The 20,737-nt window shown below is 47.0% G+C and overlaps 2 protein-coding genes across 3 annotated transcripts; one reads left to right on the top strand and one right to left on the bottom strand.

The window, feature by feature from the left end:
* The first annotated feature begins 524 nt into the window (after positions 1-524).
* RAB17 (RAB17, member RAS oncogene family) lies at positions 525-12,236 on the top strand. Of its 2 annotated transcripts, none has more exons than XM_035139510.2 (6): positions 525-702; positions 5,929-6,106; positions 7,796-7,947; positions 8,168-8,293; positions 8,740-8,850; positions 10,607-12,236. In XM_035139510.2, exons 2-6 carry the CDS (start codon positions 5,932-5,934, stop codon positions 10,619-10,621), a joined length of 579 nt encoding a protein of 192 aa, XP_034995401.1. In that variant the 5' UTR covers positions 525-702; positions 5,929-5,931; the 3' UTR covers positions 10,622-12,236. The 2 variants fall into 2 exon arrangements, with proteins under 2 accessions (XP_034995401.1, XP_034995392.1); XM_035139501.2 differs by having other exon boundaries at positions 530-702; positions 8,757-8,850; positions 10,607-12,222.
* Positions 12,237-17,700: 5,464 nt separating this feature from the next.
* On the bottom strand, positions 17,701-18,911 carry PRLH (prolactin releasing hormone). The gene is made up of 2 exons (XM_035134529.2): positions 18,749-18,911; positions 17,701-17,950 (listed from the first exon to the last, which is right to left on the bottom strand). The coding sequence occupies exons 1-2, from the start codon at positions 18,846-18,848 to the stop codon at positions 17,787-17,789; spliced, it is 264 nt and encodes an 87-aa protein (XP_034990420.2). The 5' UTR covers positions 18,849-18,911; the 3' UTR covers positions 17,701-17,786.
* Positions 18,912-20,737: the final 1,826 nt, after the last annotated feature.

Here is a 20,737-nt window from a genome sequence, read left to right as displayed (position 1 = left end):
TGGGGTGAATGGCTGGCTGTAGACCAGGTAAGATCAGAGGCGAGGAGCTAGATAAAAGGCGCTCTGGTCTTGAATGGTAAGGGGCAGACAAAGCTAGGCTTAATCAACAACACATGGAAGCCTTTTAGGGTCTGGGATCAACTCCCTTTCAACGTCAGTGCAAAGACCCATAACATCAAGTTGTGATGAATATGATGAGGGTACTCTCTTTGTTTTTAAAATAAATTAACAAATAAATAAATTGGTTAATCCCCTGGCTTTCTAGCATTTGAAGTTTTTTTTTTTAAGGAAAACCCAAACAGGAGGTGGTCTATAAATCAGTTGTGGGAAATGGCTAGGAACAGGTATCAGGCAGTGGTTTTGCCTTGAGGTTCACTGAGTTGCGCAGGGCTCCACCCTGTGAGAAACAGTCCCTGCCAACTGCAACTCACCTGGATCATCAGGTTTTATGGCTCTGCATTCTTTACAGCACAATTCTGAATGTGATTGTCCAAGAGGGAAATCAGTGGACCTTAAACTCTGGGTCAGCTTGCTGATAAAAGCAGTAGGCGGTTGGGAAAGTTGCCAGAGCCCTTCCCTGACTGGAGAAGTCTTGCTTTTGTTGTGCCACTGCCGAGGCTGCCCATTCTCCCATCTCAGCACCCCCACATAAATGAGCAGAAATCTTGAAAAGGAGAAAACACGGCAGGAACATTTGGAAAGGTAAGCTCTTGAGAGAGAAGCACCAAGATGCTTAGTAGTAGAAGAAACTCAGCAAAACGGTTACTCAGTGACCTATGAGAGGAACAGGACTTGCTAATATATAACTTGTGACATGCAGCTACCAGAAAGGTTTGTTTGCTTTGATATGGACAGCCTGGATGAGAGGTGGGTGAATGTTCAGCTAAAAGAGAAACTGGTTAGATTAGTCTTCACATAAAATGGGTCTTGTATCATTTAGAAAAGTAGCAGGAATATACAAGGGATAATCAGGCTCCATCTGGACTTGCACGGTGAATTTGCAAGAGGACTTATTTGCTTCCAGTGTGGATAATTTCTGTCAGGCCTTAGCTTTGCCATTAAAGACATTAGAAATAGTTATTCTACTACTACATGGACAGCATTTCCGCAATCAAAGGTGCTCCAAACTACAAATCTCAACTGGCGATTAGTATCTGGGGTAGCACTCCTAAGGACTGCCGATCCACTGAATTCAATAACATTTCCTTCTGAGCAAATAAATAGCCATACGATCAAACAGCTAAAGACTGAGCACCCTTCCTGGTAACCTGTTCATTGAGAATTCATCCTGATTTGTTTGCAGGGAGATTAGATGATGTTGGCTGTGTACTGAGCATTCATTTGCATTTATTGTGGGGAGGTTAGAGGACATGGCATCAAGGAAGTGTCTTGCACTTTATTGTGCATTTTCCTGTCACTTTATCACAAAACTTTTTTGGGTTTTTTTTGTTGTGCAAGGATCCCACTGGACAGCCCTCTCAGCTACAGTTCAGGAAGTTCTTGCTTAAATCTCCCCTCTGACCTGAACTCAGTTAACCAACTTCCTGTTTGCAATATGGGAGGCAAGGCTACCACGCTTCTTTCTAAAGCTTGTAACAAGAAATATGCTTCAAACATGTAATAAGTGCTAAGCAGTATTATTACTAAATAGGACCACTTTACCACTTTGGGGATTGGCCCAAGGTTAGCCTAGGATAAATAATGCGTCCCACTCCCCTGTCATTATTGCACATTGGCAAGTTGTGTGGCTTGTGCAGGGTTGCAATCCTGGCAGTGCAACAGGTTGTGCTCCTCCCAGGCTTCCCCAGCCACCTCCATGCAATGGGCCCAGAGCTACCTCTCATTACTCCCTTGCTTTGCTCCTGATACTCTCCTCCTCCAGTGCTGGGATGCCCCTGAGGTGTCCCAGACTGCAGCTGCTTCTTGGGTCATGTTCTCCAGGCCTTCCCCTCCCTCCTGCTTCCAGGCTAGCTCCTCTCTTCTCAGTTGTAGCTGAGGGGGTTGCTGGAAGGGGAAGACCCAGCAGAAAAGTAGACTTGGTGGTCCTTCCTCTTAGGAGCTGGATGAGAGAGGACTGACGCTGGCACATGGCTGGGCCCTGGTTTCATCCAGCAAGGCTCTCCTTGCCTTCGGACTGGGTGGATTTCCTCAGCCCCAAGACGTCTATTTCACTGCCAGTCTTTTCACCTCGGACCTGCAGCAATAGCCTCCACTTTTTTGGCTCAACCTCTTGATTTTCCACTGCTGAGTTGTGTGGACCACGCAAAGATCCCAGGAATTATATTTGCAGAATGTTTCTAAGAAATGTGTGAATATGTGGGCAGGAAGAGAAGGAATGATTGCTTCATCTCAATGGAAAGAGAATGATGAGCTCCCTATGATGTGCACATCCTAGCAGGATGGAAGTTGTTCATTCTCTGAGGGACCCCCTCCTCAGTCACCTGGCAGGGACAACAGCACACCAGTCATATCGGGGAGCTGTTATTTTAATTTCCCACAGCATAGTGCCACTCTGAGCATTGAGGAAATTAAAATAGCTGCTTGGAGGAACCGTGGGGGTTAGGCCCTCCTGGGTCCCTGGGGGGCCACGTGCTGGTGCTGGACCTGCTACTCTCCAAACTCAAATTTCAGCAAGATTACATCTTAGTAAGTATTGCTATGTTAGAAACTTAGAGGCTACCTTAAGCTCCAGGAGAAGTGACCCTCTGAAGCATTCGGAATGGAGATTTCTGTTGAACAACAATTTCTCCCCCCCCCCAAAGTACTTTGTATGATAAAATTGACCTTTTATCTCTTCTGCACCATCCTGTAAAGGCATGTGTCCAACTGCTGAAGTGGAGTGGAGGTGGCCAAGTTCAACCTCCACCCCTGAGGGGTTCAGGTGCATTAAAAAGGGACGTAGGTAGCGCTGTGGTCTAATCTACTGAGCCTCTTGGGCTTGCCGATTGGAAGGTCGGCGGTTCGAATCCCCGTGACAGGGTGAGCTCCCGTTGCTGTGTCCCAGCTCCTACCAACCAAGCAGTTCGAAAGCACGCCAGTGCGAGTAGATCATAGAATCATAGAGTTGGAAGAGACCACAAGGGCCACCCAGTCCAACCCCCTGCCAAGCAGGGAACACCATCAAAGCATTGCTAAAAGATGGCTGTCAAGCCTCTGCTTAAAGACCTCCAAATAAGGAGACTCCAGCACACTCCTTGGCAGCAAATTCCACTGTCGAACAGCTCTTACTGTCAGGAAGTTCTTCCTAATGTTTAGGTGGAATCTTCTTTCTTGTACTGTAGCTTGAATCCATTGCTCCGTGTCCACTTCTCTGGAGCAGCAGAAAACAACCTTTCACCCTCTTCTATATGACATCCTTTTATATATTTGAACATGGCTATCATATCACCCCTTAACCTTCTCTTCTCCAGGCTAAACATACCCAGCTCCCTAAGCTGTTCCTCATAAGATAATAGGTACTGCTGTGGCGGGAAGGTAAACGGCTTCTATTACTTTCAAGTGTGAAATTAACATTATGTGGCCCTTGAAAAGGGACTGTTTCTGCAGTCTGAAGCAGTGAGTGGGCCTATGTGAGAAAAGTGATCCTTCAGGTGAATTAGCTGAAGCTGAAGACAGAGACCAGAATATGGGAGCAACCTTATTGTCATCTTTACTCAGCCACCTAAGAAGAAAAAAAGGGGGGACTGTGCTGTTATCTGCAGCATCTGGGAATAAGTGTCATATCCCAGAAAAATGTGATTCCCCTTCAGTAGCAGCTGCCACCATCTGAGATTCAGCAGCTTTTCAGCGCCATTTCAGTTTTCTGCTTCTTCTATTCTTGCCCCGTGATCTGTGGACATTCCCCCTCCCCAACCCATTCTCTAGTCCCTGGGTCCCCACTCAAGTCTCTCAGCTTCCTCAGGAGATGCTTCACTCTGTCCAGGTCAGAGGCATTTTCTTCCACAAGGACAGCAAGGCAAGGCAAGCGGGTGAGATGGTGGCACTGATGCTCTGGGCTCATCCGAGGTCACACTTCTTTAGCAGTGGAGGTACAAGGACACTAGCAACCCCTCAACTTGATAACACTTACTTTAGCAGCTGACACTATCTAAGTGCTTTGAACAGGCAAGTAAATAGACGCTCAATGAAAGAGTCCCCAAACCAAGCAGGAACATAACCGGTGTGGTGTGTGTGTGTGTGTGTGTGTGTGTGTGTGTGTGTGTGTGTGTGGTGGTTTATTCAGCCAAGTAGGCATGAGAGGCAAGGAAACTGGGCATGAACTCCAGGAAGAAAATCATATTGATCAAAAAGTAAGATTAAAATGTATTTAAGGAAATCGTAGTTTACATGGCATTTTAAAAGTAGCGCCATACTTTGGATTATTATGTTATTTGACCAGGAGATACTTAATGTCATCGGTTGCATGAATAGGCCTTTTCTTTACTCCATCCTCATGGTGCCTCTCAGAACAAAGAGGTGTAATGTGTGCCCACATGTGGAAAATTTAATTGTGGAATATAAAAAACTCCATGTTTTTGATAATGCATTCTTCAGAGTCAAAAAATCACATGGAAGGAACTACTTGGTGCAACGGTTGAGAAATGTCATTATCCAACAGCAAAGTGTTCCATTTATGAAACAAAATAAAAATATTCCTTCCAGTAGCACCTTAGAGACCAACTAAGTTTGTCATTGGCATGAGCTTTCATGTGCATGCACACTTCTTCAGATACACACGAAAGCTCATACCAATGACAGACAAACTTACCGTAGTCTGTCCTTCCAGGGAGCACTCAGGGCTGATTTCCTTAAGAATGGATAGGTTTGATCTTCTTGCAGTCCATGGAACTCTCAAGAGTCTCCTCCAGCACCATAATTCAAAAGCATCAATTCTTCGGTGATCAGCCTTCTTTATGGTCCAGCTCTCACTTCCATACATCACTACTGGGAAAACCATAGCTTGAACTATACGGACCTTTGTAGGCAAGGTGATGTCTCTGCTTTTTAAGATGCTGTCTAGGTTTGTCATTGCTTTTCTCCCAAGAAGCAGGCGTCTTTTAATTTCGTGACTGCTGTCACCATCTGCAGTGATCATGGAGCCCCAAAAGTAAAATCTCTCACTGCCTCCATTTCTTCCCCTTCTATTTGCCAGGAGGTGATGGGACCAGTGGCCATGCAACACTGCTACCTACCTGTAAAAAGGTAAAGGGACCCCTGACCATTAGGTCCAGTCATGACCGACTCTGGGGTTGCGGCGCTCATCTCACATTAATGGCCAAGGGAGCCAGCATACAGCTTCTGGGTCATGTGGCCAGCATAACTAAGCCGCTTCTGGCGAACCAGAGCAGCACACGGAAACGCTGTTTACCTTCCCGCCGGAGCGGTACCTATTTATCTACTTGCACTTTGACGTGCTTTCAAACTGCTAGGTTGGCAGGAGCTGGGACTGAGCGACGGGGGCTCACCCCGTCGTGGGGATTCGAACCACTGACCTTCTGATCTGCAAGCCCTAGGCTCTGTGGTTTAACCCACAGCGCCACCCTTACCTACCTGTAACCCTTGCTTTTTCCTGTAAGACAAATTGCAGTCGTTAACAGTCATCAACGAGTTTCCACACCTATCAGTCACACCCATTCCCACCACCCTCCTGAGAATACCCCTCCCCACCTTCACACTATATATAAGGGTCTGGAGACTTCTGTTTCAGTGTATCTGAAGAAGTGTGCATACCAATGACAAACATAGTTGGTCTCTAAGGTGCTACTGGAAGAATTTTTTGTTTTGTTTTGTTTTGACTACGCCAGACCAACACGGCTACCTACCTGTAACTACCTGTAACTTGTTCCATTTGCTGCAGCATACTTGTGAGGCTTCCCCTCCTCTTTCTCTCAGTTCCAGAGCCTCTATTGCTGCCAAATCATTCCCTTTTCTTTCCCTTTTTCTCTCCAGGACATGGCTCAGAGAAGGGTGCAGAACAAGGAGCCCACTCCTTGCCTTTATGTCCCCTGCCCAAAAGAGTCTTACATTTTCAAAGTAGTTCTTCTGGGCAGCACGGCTGTAGGAAAGTCAAGCCTAGCCTATCGCTATGTGAAGAAGGACTTCCGGGACTCCCTGCCCACTGTGGGCTGTAAGTGAAGGGTGAAGCGATTTTCATTATGAAATATTGTCTCCATGGCAACCATGCACAGAACACCCTAGAGGGATGGAGCGCTATCTCTTTTCTTGCAACTGTAGTGACAGAGTGACACCCAGTGATAAAAGCAACGCAGTGCACAACTTCAACACCATCATGTGATTAGGGGGGGGGGGGCATGGCTAATTGACATCTACCCACTACCCCCACCACCAGGCTGCTGAAGTGCAGCGGCCGAGGAGGTGAAAAACATGGCCAGACGACACGGAAGAACCTCTTGGTGTGTCTGTATATTTGTAGACGCAAGCGATTTTGAAAGTGGGACCACGTGGGCCCCCTCCCTGCACAGCATCATGAGAGGGGCCCAGAGTTGCCCTTCCCAGTATTTATCAGCCAACTGCTAGGAAATGAAGTGGACGTGGAAGTGATTGTGGCAGAGTTCACAGGCTTTCAGAGTAGTCCAGGGTTAAAGAAGCACAGTCACTTCCAACTTCACAATTCTGGCATTCTATGTGCAAGGCAGCAACCAACTAGGAAGGAGACTTGGTAAAGTGCAGGAATGGGAAACAGCAGCGCCAGAAGCACTGAACAGACTCATTCATTGGGAAGGGCAACATGATAGTGACTTTGGTTCTCAGCTATATGATGGCTTGATATACATACTGATATGAAAATTGATTTCTGCACTCTTGTGCACCTTGGGAATGCAGGCGACAGACACCATGTTGTACAATTAAAGTCACCCGTAATCTGAATGGATGCACAGTATATTCCCACTTCATTTTTAACAGGGATGGCTTCCCCAACCTTGTGCCCTCCGGATGGACTACATGCAGTTCCCATCATCCCTGACAATTGGCCAGTGGACAGGGCTGGCGAGAACTGTAGCCCTCTGCACCTGGCAGGCACCAGGAAGGCTCCCCAACAAGCATGGCACACTTGGTTATTTTAAAAGAAAGCAATGCCTGGGCAGGTGCAGAATCTTACATGTCTGAACTTGCACACCAAAGTTCCATATTTTGACTTTTGAGTAGAAAAAGATTAATATAGAACATTACTGAAGCTGCTTTGTGAGTCTGGAAGTTGATAGAACTGCAAATACACAGAAGTTATAAATAAAATCATAATGCTATCAGTGAGAGCGAGAGCACAGGGATTGCCTCTTTCAGGATGAGAACTGCTTCAGCCATACGTACATCAATGGAAAACAATGTTCAAGTCTATGGTTTTTTCTCATATCTCTCCTGCTGTGCTGCCGCCATTAAGCCATGTCATTCAACCCTGGGCTTGCAGCTTGTCTCACTCCAGCCAAACAATAACTGGTCTAGTAACCAAGGGGTCTTCTTATGTTTACTCTGCACGGTTTGTCTGGAGCAGAAGAAGCCAAGAGTCTGGGCTCAGACAACATCTCAAGCCAAGCAAGACTTTGCTCATGGCAGTTCAGCAGCGGGAGGACCAGGGGAGGAACACAGCAGCTGTGATCTCCTTTCTCAGAGCCCTCACACTTGTGCATTTGTGCAAAGCCATGGTTTGGTTTACCATTATCTGCGAAGTGGCCCATTAGCACAAGGTGTAAGCATGAGGATGAGCGTAACCAGTAAGGCCATCTAGTTAACAAAAATCTAATCTCCCTTGTGTCTGCAGCTTCCACTGGAAAGCGATTCATTTCTCTTTTGCTTTCAGGTTCCTTCTTCACGCAGGTTCTAAGTTTGGATAACACCACAATTAAGCTTGAGATCTGGGACACTGCAGGCCAAGAGAAGTACCATAGTGTCTGCCATCTCTATTACAGAGGGGCTAATGCTGCTGTTCTGGTTTATGATATAACGAGGAAGGTAAGGCAGGAATGCTCTGGGTAGGCCTTCCCTTCCCTTCCCTTTTCCCATTTCACCATTTAGGAACGTGTAATTTGGCATAATTTTTGGCATATTTTTTAATTTGTTTGGTTGCACATGACACATTTCACACACTAATACAGAACCTAATTTCTCTTAAGAAATTATAGCTCCATTTTTGCTTGTATATCAGTTATTTCCATATAAGTTGTCTTTTCAGGAAAGTTTGGAGAAAGCAAAAGTGTGGCTGACAGAACTGGAGAAGGAATTCCTTCCTGATGAAATAATTATAGCTTTGGTTGGCAATAAACTGGACCTTTCTGCTGAACGGGAGGTCACATTACAGGTAGAAGTTATTCTTGTATTTAGGCCAATGACTTTTACAAATGCAGGCCTTCTCACTCCCCTCCCCGTCTCCCTCTCATACATCTATACACATTCCTCTGCCAAAACACTAAATCTCACATAGCTGTTTTGGAGTTTATCATGTATGTGACAGCCCATCACAGAATTGTAGAATTGTAAAGTTGGAAGGGTCACAAGGATCATCTAGTCCAACCCACTGCAATGCAGGAATCAGAGATGGTTGGTGGGATGCATTTGGCTCTCCAGGTCAAATTCGTGCCTTCTAATAATAAACACATAAATCACCACTCTTGCTTAATTCAAGAAGGCAAAACAACAACAACAAATAAATAAGAAACCCACCTTGAGTTGTGTAGAGGGTGTGTTATAGGATTATATATGAATCTATGTATCTGTATAGTTAAGTCTACTTCCCTGAAATCATAGATACGTTGTTTCTCCAGGAGGCAAAGGATTTTGCACAGACAAAGAACCTGCAGTACATGGAAACATCTGCAAAATCTAATTACCAAGTGGCAGAACTCTTCGTGTCTCTGGGTAAGTTAATTTACACAGTTAGCATTTAACAGAAGGTGCTCTCTGTCTCTCAACATTTTGCCTACGCTTCTGATTTATGCTCTTATGCTTCTCTCAAGATAGAATACCCAATGTAAAATCTATTTCATTTTCAAGTACTAAACTTGTTTTGTTGTTGGCATTCATATGTCTCAAGAGACAATGGTGTGCATCTTGGGGGGTGTTGTCAAAACTGCTGTGTTAGCAGCACTGAAGTGACCTCCTGGGGCACAAGTTTGGGCCGTGTGTCTAGAGGTCCTGGGCTGCGCAGATGACAAGACCCCTGTCTTGGCCTCGCTGATGGGGTCCAAAGGAAAGCAGAGCAAGATGTTGAAGGAGGCGTACAAGGCACCACCCATCCATCTTAGTGACTCCAGTCTGAATTTGTGTAGGGTTTGCTCTTTAGCCTTTTCTTCTCCTGAAGATATCCCACAAGGCAGCAGAGGTTTAAGGCTGGAGTTTTCCTTCTCCTGGATTGGCTACCTTCCCAGGTTGACAGGTCTCGTCTACCCCTCACTTCCCTCTACAGAATGTGCAGAAACTACCCTCTTGACCATTAGAACCCCTCTTGGTCTCATCCTCTCAATCCACCAGAGCCTGTCTTCGCATGCAGGGGATAAACAAGTCCCTAACTCAATAAGGGTTTGAGACCTATTGGCTGCCCTCACCTGGTTTAGCTCTCCTGTTGGAGCCATTTCCTGGGGTGTGGTCACTGTTGCCGGCTGACAGGTGAGAACTGAGTGCAGGGTGGGAACGTAATAAAATGTCAAACATAAAAAAACCCTTCCCAATACAGGGCTGCCTTCCGATGTCTTCTGAAAGTTGTGTAGTTGAGAATGGCATTCAGCCTTGGCTCTTCCATCCTTGGTTCCTGTTGCTGCTTCTGGCTGGATGAGGGAAAGACTAAAGGCCTTGAGCCCGTGCTCAGTTTGCTGGCATGCAAGACAGATTGTGTCTAAAAGTGATCTGAGAGCACAACTGTAGAAATTGTTCCACGTTCTCATTTAATCTTATGTCTGCTTCAGCCATCAAAGCATATCACCTGCTTTCTCTTCAACATATAAGAGTGGTAAGAAACAATTGTAGCAGGCGGAGCTGGAGGCTGTAAAATGACTCTTGCATAGATGAGAAAAGCCACATTCTGTGTCCACACCGTTTAACATCATTGTTCCAGAATAATAGCCATGTTTGCAAAACAATCACCCAGTTCGTTTTAGGTGGTTGAGCAGCATGCTGATGCACATGGCTGAAATTGCAGGCACTCCCATCCTCTCAGGTCCTCCTCCTCCTCCTCCTCCTCCTGCTGCCTTGTTGGGAAATGCAGTAGTCTGGCCTCTCATGCCATCTACCGGGTTTGTTTCTCTCCCAAAAGGCCACCTATGGAAGCCAAGAGTTGTTCTTAACTATGGTTTACTGTGTCTTGCAAACTGGGCAAGTGATCTATTAATTGGCCATCAACTCCATGACCATTCTAGCTGCCTCTTCCAGCCTTTAAAGGGCAGGAGGCACCTGAAGGTCACTGTTTGACCTTCAAGGGTCACAGACTTCACATTACTCTTTCTGAAACCCAGAAACAGGTTCAGACTCACCCACTGGTGATGTGGTGGAGGAAACAGCTGCACATGGACCATTGTTATTCCATGTACCGCAAGCAGATAAGTAAAAACTTGCACTTTTAATTAAGGCTGTCAATCTTGTATTTCACAGAAAAATAACCATTTCTCCCTTCCTCACAAAGCTCATGAATTGTTAAAACAAGAACAACAGAAGGAAAATGCGTTTCAATCAACACAATGGAAGAAATCACATGTTGATCTGCAAGAAACAAGTTTTCCCCAAATGAGATGCTGCCAAGCAATCTGAGATGAGTTGTTCCGTGTGGCTGGGGTTGCTGCTGCTGCAATAAAAAACGGAAGCCTCCTCCTCCGAGCCAGAGGGTTTCCTCTGTTTTATGTGCCTACCTCATTCCTTTTCACTGTGAGAAGACATTTAAAAGTTTTAATAATAATAATAAATTTTATTTGTATCCCGCCCTCCCCGGCCGAGGCCGGGCTCAGAGTGGCTAACATCCTAAAAACAATACACACTTCCAAATTATTTGTGAAAGCTTTCAATATTATAGCTTTTCTTTGGTATCCAAATGTAATAAAGAGAATAAACAGAAGAGGAAAAAATAGCATTGTGCCATTTCATAAGAATATGAGAAGATGCCTGCCAGATCAGACCCAAGTAACAGTCTATCCTGTTTAGCCACCTGCTTCCTTCCCACGGTGGCACAAGGGAAGTGGCCCAGAGTCACAGTCCTGGTCAGCCACTGCCAGTTCACATCCCTTGAGCATATATGTCAAATTAGGATGGTTTGCCCCAACACACATCACTCTAAACTTGTTTACATCTCAAAGGATTGCTGCTTGGATCTAAGCTACTGGAGAGGCAGTGTTGGCGTGATCAGATGGACAAGACCCCTGAGCCAGCAGGCATGAACACGGCAAGGAAGAAAGAAAGGGAATCGAGCCATAAAACACAAGGTGCTGCTGCTGGGCAGCTGGGCGATTTGGTGCCCTGGTATCACTTTCAACTGAGAGGCCTTATTCCAACAGGATGGGAGTGTGAAATGACTTGTAGGTGGGAGGCTTAAGGTCTTGGCTTCAGATGTGAGCAGTTTGGCAGTGAGCATTTGCTTGAGTGGCAGTTTTGGCATTGGATAGGCGTAGTCTTGGTTGGAGGAGAGGTTGTTGCCTCTGCCTGCCCCTACAGAAAATGACACATCCTGTTAAAGGGATCCAGGGCAGATGCTTCTGTCCAGATGCCCTGATGGGGGCCCCCAGGTGCAAGTCCTACCAGCAGATGGACTAGAAGGGGTGGGGTTCTACCCAGTGCCAATGCCAAACCTCTTACACCTGTAGTCAATAAAGGTGTGGCCTGATTTCACCCATATACAACATGCCTCATTATTTATGGGAGATGCCTGGGTACGCAAGAGATAAGATGGTTATCTTCCAATATCTAAAGGGAAGATGGATCAAGCTTGTTTTCTCCTGCTCTGGAGGGGAGGACCTGAACCAGTGTCTTTGCTATAAGAAAGGAGAGTCTGACTAAATCAGGAAGAACATTCTGACAGTAAGAGCTGTTTGACAGTGAAACAGACTTTCATGAGAGGTGATGGGCTCTCCTTCCTTGGAGGTTTTTAAGCAAAGGTTGGATGGCTATCTGTCACCCTTGGAGTCCCTCAGGGCCATCTTAAGCATACCTGGCACCCTGGCACCGTGGTGCAACAGATCCCTCTGGCGCCCCCGCCCCGCCCCATTTCCCAGCGCAGCGGGCGGGTGGGCACAGTGTGCAGCGTGGCTGCCGCCTGGAGGGCCAGAGCCCTACACAACCCAGCCTGGCCGTAGGGCTGGCCCTGGGCCAGGGGCGCTACCCGCCCCCTGTTGCGACGCCCCTGTGCGCAGCGGAGGCGGCCCCAGGCCCACACGCCTCTGGAGAGCGGCCTGAAGCCGCTGAACAGCTGAGAGGCGCACCTGGGGCAGCCTCCGCCGTGCCTCGCAGCGGGTGCAGCGGTGCCCCTGGTGGCCTGGCGCCCTGCGCCACCGGACCCGGGCCTAGAGATGGCCCTGGAGTCCCTTCAAATTCTACAGTTCTATGGTTCTATTCTAATTTGTCAAGCTTGTGGATAGTTCTCTTCAGTGTTGGTGAGTAGTAAACTTAATCCCAGGTAAGGATGTCAGTCTGACTTGCATTACAGAGATGTGGCTTTGGGGGTGGGGTTATCTTCTCTCAGCTTTGTGGACAGGCTTTCTCGGTACAGCAGCAACTTGATGGGTGGGAAGAACGCGTGCTGCCATGATTTGTCAAGATTAAACCTCCACGATCGGAGTTCCTGTCCAACAGCCCACTAAACCTGAGTGTTTGCACGTAGTGTTGGGTTCTTGAGTTAGGAGATGATTCTGCAAACAGGGGTCAGCAAACTTTTTCAGCAGGGGGCCGGTCGACTGTTCCTCAGACCTTGTGGGGGGCCGGACTATATTTTGAATAAAATTATGAACAAATTCCTATGCCCCACAAATAACCCAGAGATGCATTTTAAATAAAAGGACATATTCTACTCATGTAAAAATATGCTGATTCCTGGACCATCTGCGGATTTAGAAGGCGATTGGGCCGCATCCGGCCTCCGGACCTTAGTTTGGGGACCCTGTGCTAGGGTACCACCCACCCCAATGCCCAGCAGTCTACTTTTTTGATTTTAGAGGTAGTGTTGAAGACTCCATGAAATTTGAAAATGGGGAGCCTTGGAGCGGTGGAGGAAACCTCTTGGGCACCTGGGGCGGTGCACCCAGGGGTGGGGCAAGAGGCACCCAAGGGACGGGGCACACGGTGCCCATAGGGAAGGATGGGACAGGGGTGTGGTGCCCTTAGGGATGGGATGGACCGCAGGGGCCGGGGCCTCAGCTGCCCTACAGCTGGGGGGAGGCAGTGAGCAGACATTGTGCAGCCTTTGGGGGTCCCGAGACACGTGGCTCAGGCGCGCTGCAGGCCCCGCGGTGAGTGCTGCCCACCATTTTGTCACCCCCCTCAGTGGGGGCACATGGGGTGGGCCGCACTTACCACGCACCCCCCCTTGTTACACCCCTGGAGCCTTGAACATCCATACACATCCTTTCTGTGAGCAAATTGGAGCTTTGTGGAAACTGTTTCTAATTATATCCTGTTCAATGCTCCATTTGGAATATAATAGATTTGGTGTCCTGCTAAAGTCAGGATGAACATTATACAGGAGGCAGCAACGAAAACCATCCCAAGGAAAAGGATAGGGAAAGATACAGGAAACTGAATGAAGATTTCCAAAAAAATAGCAAGGAGAGACAAGAGGGTCTTCTTAAATGAGCAATGCAAAGAAATAGAGGAAAACAATAGAATGGGGAAAACCAGAGATCTGTTCAAGAAAATTGGAGATATGAAAGGAACATTTCGTACAAAGATTACCATAATAAAGGACAAAAGTGGTAAGGACCTAACAGAAGCAGAAGACATCAAGAAGAGGTGGCAAGAATACACAGAGGAATTATACCAGAAAGATATGGAGATCTCGTACACCCCAGGTAGTGTGGTTGCTGACCTTGAGCCAGACATCTTGGAGAGTGAAGTCAAATGGGCCTTAGAAAGCATTGCTAATAACAAGGCCAGTGGAAGTGATGATATTCCAGCTGAACTATTTAAAATTTTAAAAGATGATGCTTTTAAGGTGCTACACCCAATATGCCAGCAAGTTTGGAAAACTCAGCAATGGCCAGAGGATTGGAGAAGATCAGTCTACATCCCAATTCCAAAGAAGGGCAGTGCCAAAGAATGCTCCAACTACCGCACAATTGCGCTCATTTCACACGCTAGGAAGGTTATGCTTAAAATTTTACAAGGCAGGCTTAGGCAGTATGTGGACCGAGAACTCCCAGAAGTGCAAGCTGGATTTCGAAGGGGCAGAGGAACCAGAGACCAAATAGCAAACATGCACTGGATTATGGAGAAAGCTAGAGAGTTCCAGAAAAACGTCTACTTCTGCTTCATTGACTATGCAAAAGCCTTTGACTGTGTCGACCACAGCAAACTATGGCAAGTTCTTAAAGAAATGGGAGTGCCTGATCACCTCATTTGTCTCCTGAGAAATCTCTATGTGGGACAAGAAGCTACAGTTATAATAATAATAATAATAATAATAATAATAATAATAATAATAATAATAATAATAATAATTTATTTATACCCCGCCCATCTGGCCGGGTTCCCCCAGCCACTCTGGGCGGCTTCCAAAAAAACAGAAATTCTAAAATACAGAAATCCATCAAACATTAAAAGCTTCCCTAAACAGGGCTGCCTTGAGATGCCTTCTAAAGGTCTGGTAATTGTTCTCTTTGACCTCTAGTGGGAGGGCATTCCACAGGGTGGGTGCCACTACCGAGAAGGCCCTCTGCCTGGTTCCCTGTAACTTGGCTTCTCGTAATGAGGGAACCGCCAGAAGGCCCTCGGAGCTGGACCTCAGTGTCCGGGCAGAACGATGGGGGTGGAGACGCTCCTTCAGGTATACCGGACCGAGGCCGTTTAGGGCTTTAAAGGTCAACACCAACACTTTGAATTGTGCTCGGAAACGTACTGGGAGCCAATGTAGGTCTTTTAGGACTGGTGTTATGTGATCTCGGCGGCCGCTCCCAGTCACCAGTCTAGCTGCCGCATTCTGGATTAGTTGTAGTTTCCGGGTCACCTTCAAAGGTAGCCCCACGTAGAGCGCATTGCAGTAGTCCAAGCGAGAGATAACTAGAGCATGCACCACTCTGGAGAGACAGTCAGTGGGCAGGTAGGGACTCAGCCTGCGTACCAGATGGAGCTGATAAACAGCTGCCCTGGACACGGAGTTGACCTGTGCCTCCATGGACAGCTGTGAGTCTAAAATGGCTCCCAGGCTGCGCACCTGGTCTTTCAGGGGCACAGTTACCCCATTCAGGACCAGAGAGTCCTCCACACCCGCCCGCCTCCTGTCCCCCACAAACAGTACTTCTGTCTTGTCAGGATTCAATCTCAATCTGTTAGCCGCCATCCATCCTCCAACCGCCTCCAAGCACTCACACAGGATCTTCACCGCCTTCACTGGTTCTGATTTAAAAGAGAGGTAGAGCTGGGTATCATCAGCATACTGATGGACACCCAGCCCAAACCCCCTGATGATCTCTCCCAGCGGCTGCATATAGATGTTAAAAAGCATGGGGGAGAGGACAGAACCCTGGGGCACCCCACAAGTGAGAGCCCAGGGGTCTGAACACTCATCCCCCACCACCACTTTCTGAACACGGCCCAGGAGGAAGGAACGGAACCACTGCATGACAGTGCCCCCAGCTCCCAAGCCCTCTAGACGGTCCAGAAGGATGTTATGGTCGATGGTGTCAAAAGCCGCTGAGAGATCCAGCAGAACAAGGAAACAGCTCTTACCTTTGTCCCTAGCCCACCGGAGATCATCGACCAGTGCGACCAAGGCAGTTTCAGTCCCATGATGAGGCCTGAATCCTGACTGGAAGGGATCCAAATGGTCCGCTTCTTCCAGGCGTGCCTGGAGTTGTTCCGCAACCACTCACTCAATCACCTTGCCCAAGAATGGAAGATTTGAGACTGGGCGATAGTTGGCCATATTGGCCGGATCTAAAGATGGTTTTTTAAGAAGCGGTTTAATAACCGCCTCTTTCAGCGGGTCTGGGAAGGCTCCCTCATGGAGAGAAGCATTTACCAACCCGCGAAGCCCATCACCCAGCCCTTCCTGGCTAGCTTTTATAAGCCAGGATGGGCAAGGATCAAGGAGACAGGTGGTTGGTTTCATTCGTCTAAGCAGCCTGTCCACATCCTCGGAGGTAACAGATTGAAATTGATCCCACAAAACTTGACTAGACAGTTAGAACTGGATATGGAACAATTGATTGGTTCAAAATTGGGAAAGGAGTACGACAAGGTTGTATATTGTCTCCCTGCTTATTTAACTTATATGCAGAATTCATCATGTGAAAGGCTGGACTAGATGAATCCCAAGCTGGAATTAAGATTGCCGGAAGAAATATCAATAACCTCGGGTATGCAGATGAAACAACCTTGATGGCAGAAAGCGAGGAGGAATTAAAGAACCTTTTAATGAGGGTGAAAGAGGAGAGTGCAAAATATGGTCTGAAGCTCAACATCAAAAAAACCAAGATCATGGCCCCTGGTCCCATCACCTCCTGGCAAATAGAAGGGGAAGAAATGGAGGCAGTGAGAGATTTTACTTTCTTGGGCTCCTTGATCACTGCAGATGGTGACAGCAGTCACGAAATTAAAAGACGCCTGCTTCTTGGGAGAAAAGCAATGACAAACCTAGAAAGCATCTTAAAAAGCAGAGACATCACCTTGCCTACAAAGGTCCGTATAGTTAAAGCCATGGTTTTCCCAGTAGTGATGTATGGAAGTGAGAGCTGGACCATAAAGAAGGCTGATCGCCGAAGAATTGATGCTTTTGAATTATGGTGCTGGAGGAGACTCTTGAGAGTCCCATGGACTGCAAGAAGATCAAACCTATCCATTCTGAAGGAAATCAGCCCTGAGTGCTCCCTGGAAGGACAGATCGTGAAGCTGAGGCTCCAATACTTTGGCCACCTCATGAGAAGAGAAGAATCCTTGGAAAAGACCTTGATGTTGGGAAAGATGGAGGGCACTAGGAGAAGGGGACGACAGAGGACGAGATGGTTGGACAGTGTTCTCGAAGCTACAAACATGAGTTTGACCAAACTGCGGGAGGCAGTGGAAGACAGGAGTGCCTGGCGTGTTGTGGTCCATGGGGTCACGAAGAGTTGGACACGACTAAACGACTAAACAACAAGGTCAGGATGAAGTTGATATTGGCTGGGGTGGGGGTGGGGGACTTAATTGGTCAAAGTCTGTATGTATTTAAAAGAAATGCATATTAATTCCTTATATACAACTGACTCTCCTTCCCCATCCCTTACTCTATTAACTCTATTAGTCCCAAGAATGTACACCTCTGGTGCTATAAAAACAAGTAAATGAAATAAAAACTTGTATCATCAACAAATGGGTGCTTTGGAGTGGAGTTTAAGGATAGTTGTTCTGCAACACATTAAAGTCATTCACAAAAGGAACAGCCTTTACTGGGGCAAGAAATCTGAAAGGGAATTGACAGTAAAAGGAATACAATGTGAGGGTGTAGAGAGATATAGTCTAAGAAAATTCTTCAGCCCATCCCTGCTCTTGAACTCTACTCCTCTGGCATGAGGCATAAAAGAAACACAGCAAAAAGTCCAACATTTTTTATTTGGCCTCCGGAGAGATTGCGATGTTTGTGTGTGTGTGTTCTTTCTTCTCGGGACGGGCGCTCTTTCACTTCTGAGGCATCATTCATATTGCAGCTGCTCATCGCTGTCTCCTATGGGGAAGCAGGCTTGCTGGGGCCGGTGGTCACTTTTCTGGGCCTTCTCTCCAGCTGCTCTCCTTCTGCCAAACCGTCCCACAGGTCGGATCCCTCGCCCCGTGTACCAGGAAGGATCAATGTCTGGATCTGGAAGGCAAAGCCCAGGTGGTATTGAGAGCCTAGGAAAAAGAAAAGTTCTTCCCACTCCAGCACCGGAATACCTGGCATTGCTCCGCCGTATTCTAAAGCACTGGCACACTTGTTTGTGGGGAGGCAATGCGAGCTTTTCAGCACTTGCAAAGCTTTTTTGCAAGACTACCCTTGTTGAGCTGATGGCATTTTTTCTACCTGTCTAATTTCACACCTGCCCAATACGCCTGCGGATTGTGTGCTAGGAGTAGCAGCGGCAGGAATAAAGGAGTGAAAGAGAAGCACACAAGGAAGGACACCATCCAGCAAAGTAACTTTCAATGCATACAGAATGCTATGAGAAAAAACCAACCAATAATTTACCCTTTTCCTTGGGGGGGGGGGACACCCAGGAAGGGGGGCTGTTTTTCTCCCCTGGCTTCGAAACTTCCAAAAATGTTCCACCTCTAGTTGGATGGCCAAAAGGTTCCCTCTACCTTCTGTAGGCTCTCCCAAGGTCCCTCAAGACTCATCACAAGTGCATGTTACAGACCAGCAAACCCTATCCTGAGCTGAACTCCTTTATGAAAGTTCACCTTCCACTTCATCTGGTTTGATGACTGTGCTGCACACCCTTCACTTGGGTCCAGCTGTTCATCCAGTTATCAGTGGCTGCCATGTCCCTTAATTCACTGCAGGGGACACTGGCCATTTCCCAGTGCTGCAGTGATCAACGGCTTCCTCAGAAAGGGTCTCTTCAGCACAGCTGCTTTAAAGAGTTTTATCTTCTACCCCGTACAGTCCCCAAGAACTTACTTCTGACTTCCATGGATCGCTCAAGGATTCGGCATTCGGTGTCTGGCAGCAGCAGGCAGTCCATCAGCAAGCCCAAGAGGCAGATGATGAAGAGCCTCATGTCTGTCTCCTTTTCCCTCTTCAAAGGTTCTGTGACTCGGAAGGGGAACCTGGTGAAGCTCAGGCCCCAACTGCAGTCACAAGGGAAAGGGCTGTCAGTTTCAGGCAAGGGAAGTGCCCTTCCAAAGGGCACTTCAGGATGAGCAACAGCAGCAACACAAAACTCTACAACATGCACAAACAGGTTTGCAACTTTCATTTCAAGAACTATTAGTGGGGGATGTGAAAAGAAAAGGGAAGGGAAGGGTATTCAGGTGTATTCAGGTTTTTGCCTGAACATGCAAAGGCTCAAAGTGAGCACATGCAAGTCCCGTCCTCGAGTCTTCATGAGCAGCTTGTCCTCAGTCCCTCACCATCCCTGAGCTTGAATTTGAGTAGCATTCCTCATGCAGTCTGGGTCTCTGATGAACTCTGCTCATGTAGAGTATTGTTTTAAAAGAAGTTTCCTACTTCCCCCATGATTTGGTGCTTTTTTATGCCTAGATCCTCTGTTTGAGAGACAGACAGAGACAGGGGTGGGGTGGGGGGAAAAGAATGTGAATGAAAATGAATATCCTTGTCTATTTATACATGTCTGATTGAGACAATACCTGATTGAGACATCCAGGAAGAATATGCTCTCTCTCTCTCTCTCTCTCTCTCTCTCTCTTCTCTCCCCCCCACCTCTCAAAAAAGGTATCCCCCAGAAGTCTGCCACTTCTCCAGCAGAAGCTGAAATCGACTCAACACACCCCAGTCCATCACATATGTTTAAAGTGGGAAGCCCTAGGTTCAAATCCCTCTCAGGCAAAGCTTATCTTGAGCCAGTCCCTGCCTCTGCCTGGAGCTCTTTGGAGTGTAAGTACGATAAAATGAAATTAAGTAAATGATTTACTTGGTCCTATAAGGACCAAAAGCTCTCAAGTTGTTAGGTGGGAAGGCTCAGCAGAAGAAGAGAGTTACACACACACAACATGGAGACAAATGCCTCTGCACAGGACCTCAGCTTTCCAGAACATCTGGAGGGTGGGGAAGTAGTAGTTGAGGGGAGAAGACAACAACATACAGCACAAGCAAATCCCGTCAGGCGTTGTCTTCTGGTGCCGATAGGTAACCTTGAGGAAGATTCGGGAGGTGTAACCATGAAAGGTCTCATGTGTGAACAAAGTCCTCATGTACACATGTAACATCATAGTTGTGATGCAGTCAAAGGAGAGGGGTAGCTGCAGTGTGCACACACACACATATTTGGATTGGGGGGGGGGCTTGACTACTTTCAATATTTCCTATTTAGTATTTCAAAATGTGGACATTTTAAGCTTCAGAGGCCAAACAGGCTTTAGAGCCGCCCCCCCCCAATATAATGCAGCTTTTCCCTCTACCATTAGCCTGTTAGCTAACAAAAGTTCTTTTTCACCTTTGGAAAAACAACTGCCATCATTCTCTAGCAGTCTTTAAGTTAAAGAACTTAAGGTAAATTCGTGTTTTTAAAAGGAACCAGAATTGTTTTAACTCTCAGGGTGTCTGCAATTTTTCTTGCTTTGTCTCTACCTGAATCCTTTGTTGGTGAGAGAAAGAAAAGAGCAGTGCCCTTGGCTCTTGGCATGGCATGGAAGTGCAAGGGGGAGAACGAACTCTGTGCAGAGCAGGAGGTGGTTCTGAAGCTTCTACTGCAATGGCTCCAGCACCTCCATGAATGGGCCGGCCTCTGTTCAGTTTAAAGTTTGCTTGCCTGTTCAATTGTGCAAAAAGCTGCAGCAGAAAGTTCAAAGGCACTTCTGGCTGTGTGTGTGCAGCTCTTCTCCCGCATAGACACATGTATATGCATTTGTTTTGCAGGGCTGTAGTCAGGATAACTGTAGCCAAATTTTCAAAAATGCCCAGCACTTATCATACAAATTAAACTGGTAA

Source organism: Zootoca vivipara, chromosome 1 (assembly GCF_963506605.1).
Source record: "Zootoca vivipara chromosome 1, rZooViv1.1, whole genome shotgun sequence".
Lineage (NCBI taxonomy): Eukaryota > Metazoa > Chordata > Lepidosauria > Squamata > Lacertidae > Zootoca > Zootoca vivipara.
Note: the sequence above shows the minus strand (reverse complement) of the source record. Positions and strands in the feature narration are given on the sequence as shown.

Bases quoted from the DNA above. Each gene is read 5' to 3' on its own strand.
- RAB17 (XM_035139501.2), top strand. From the start codon at position 5,932: ATGGCTCAGAGAAGGGTGCAGAACAAGGAGCCCACTCCTTGCCTTTAT. The intron at 6,107-7,795 runs GTAAGTGAAGGG...TTTTGCTTTCAG, and splicing joins CTCCCTGCCCACTGTGGGCT to GTTCCTTCTTCACGCAGGTT. The intron at 7,948-8,167 runs GTAAGGCAGGAA...TTGTCTTTTCAG, and splicing joins TTTATGATATAACGAGGAAG to GAAAGTTTGGAGAAAGCAAA.
- PRLH (XM_035134529.2), bottom strand. From the start codon at position 18,848: ATGAGGCTCTTCATCATCTGCCTCTTGGGCTTGCTGATGGACTGCCTG. The intron at 17,951-18,748 runs GTAAGTTCTTGG...TTTGCCTTCCAG, and splicing joins GCGATCCATGGAAGTCAGAA to ATCCAGACATTGATCCTTCC.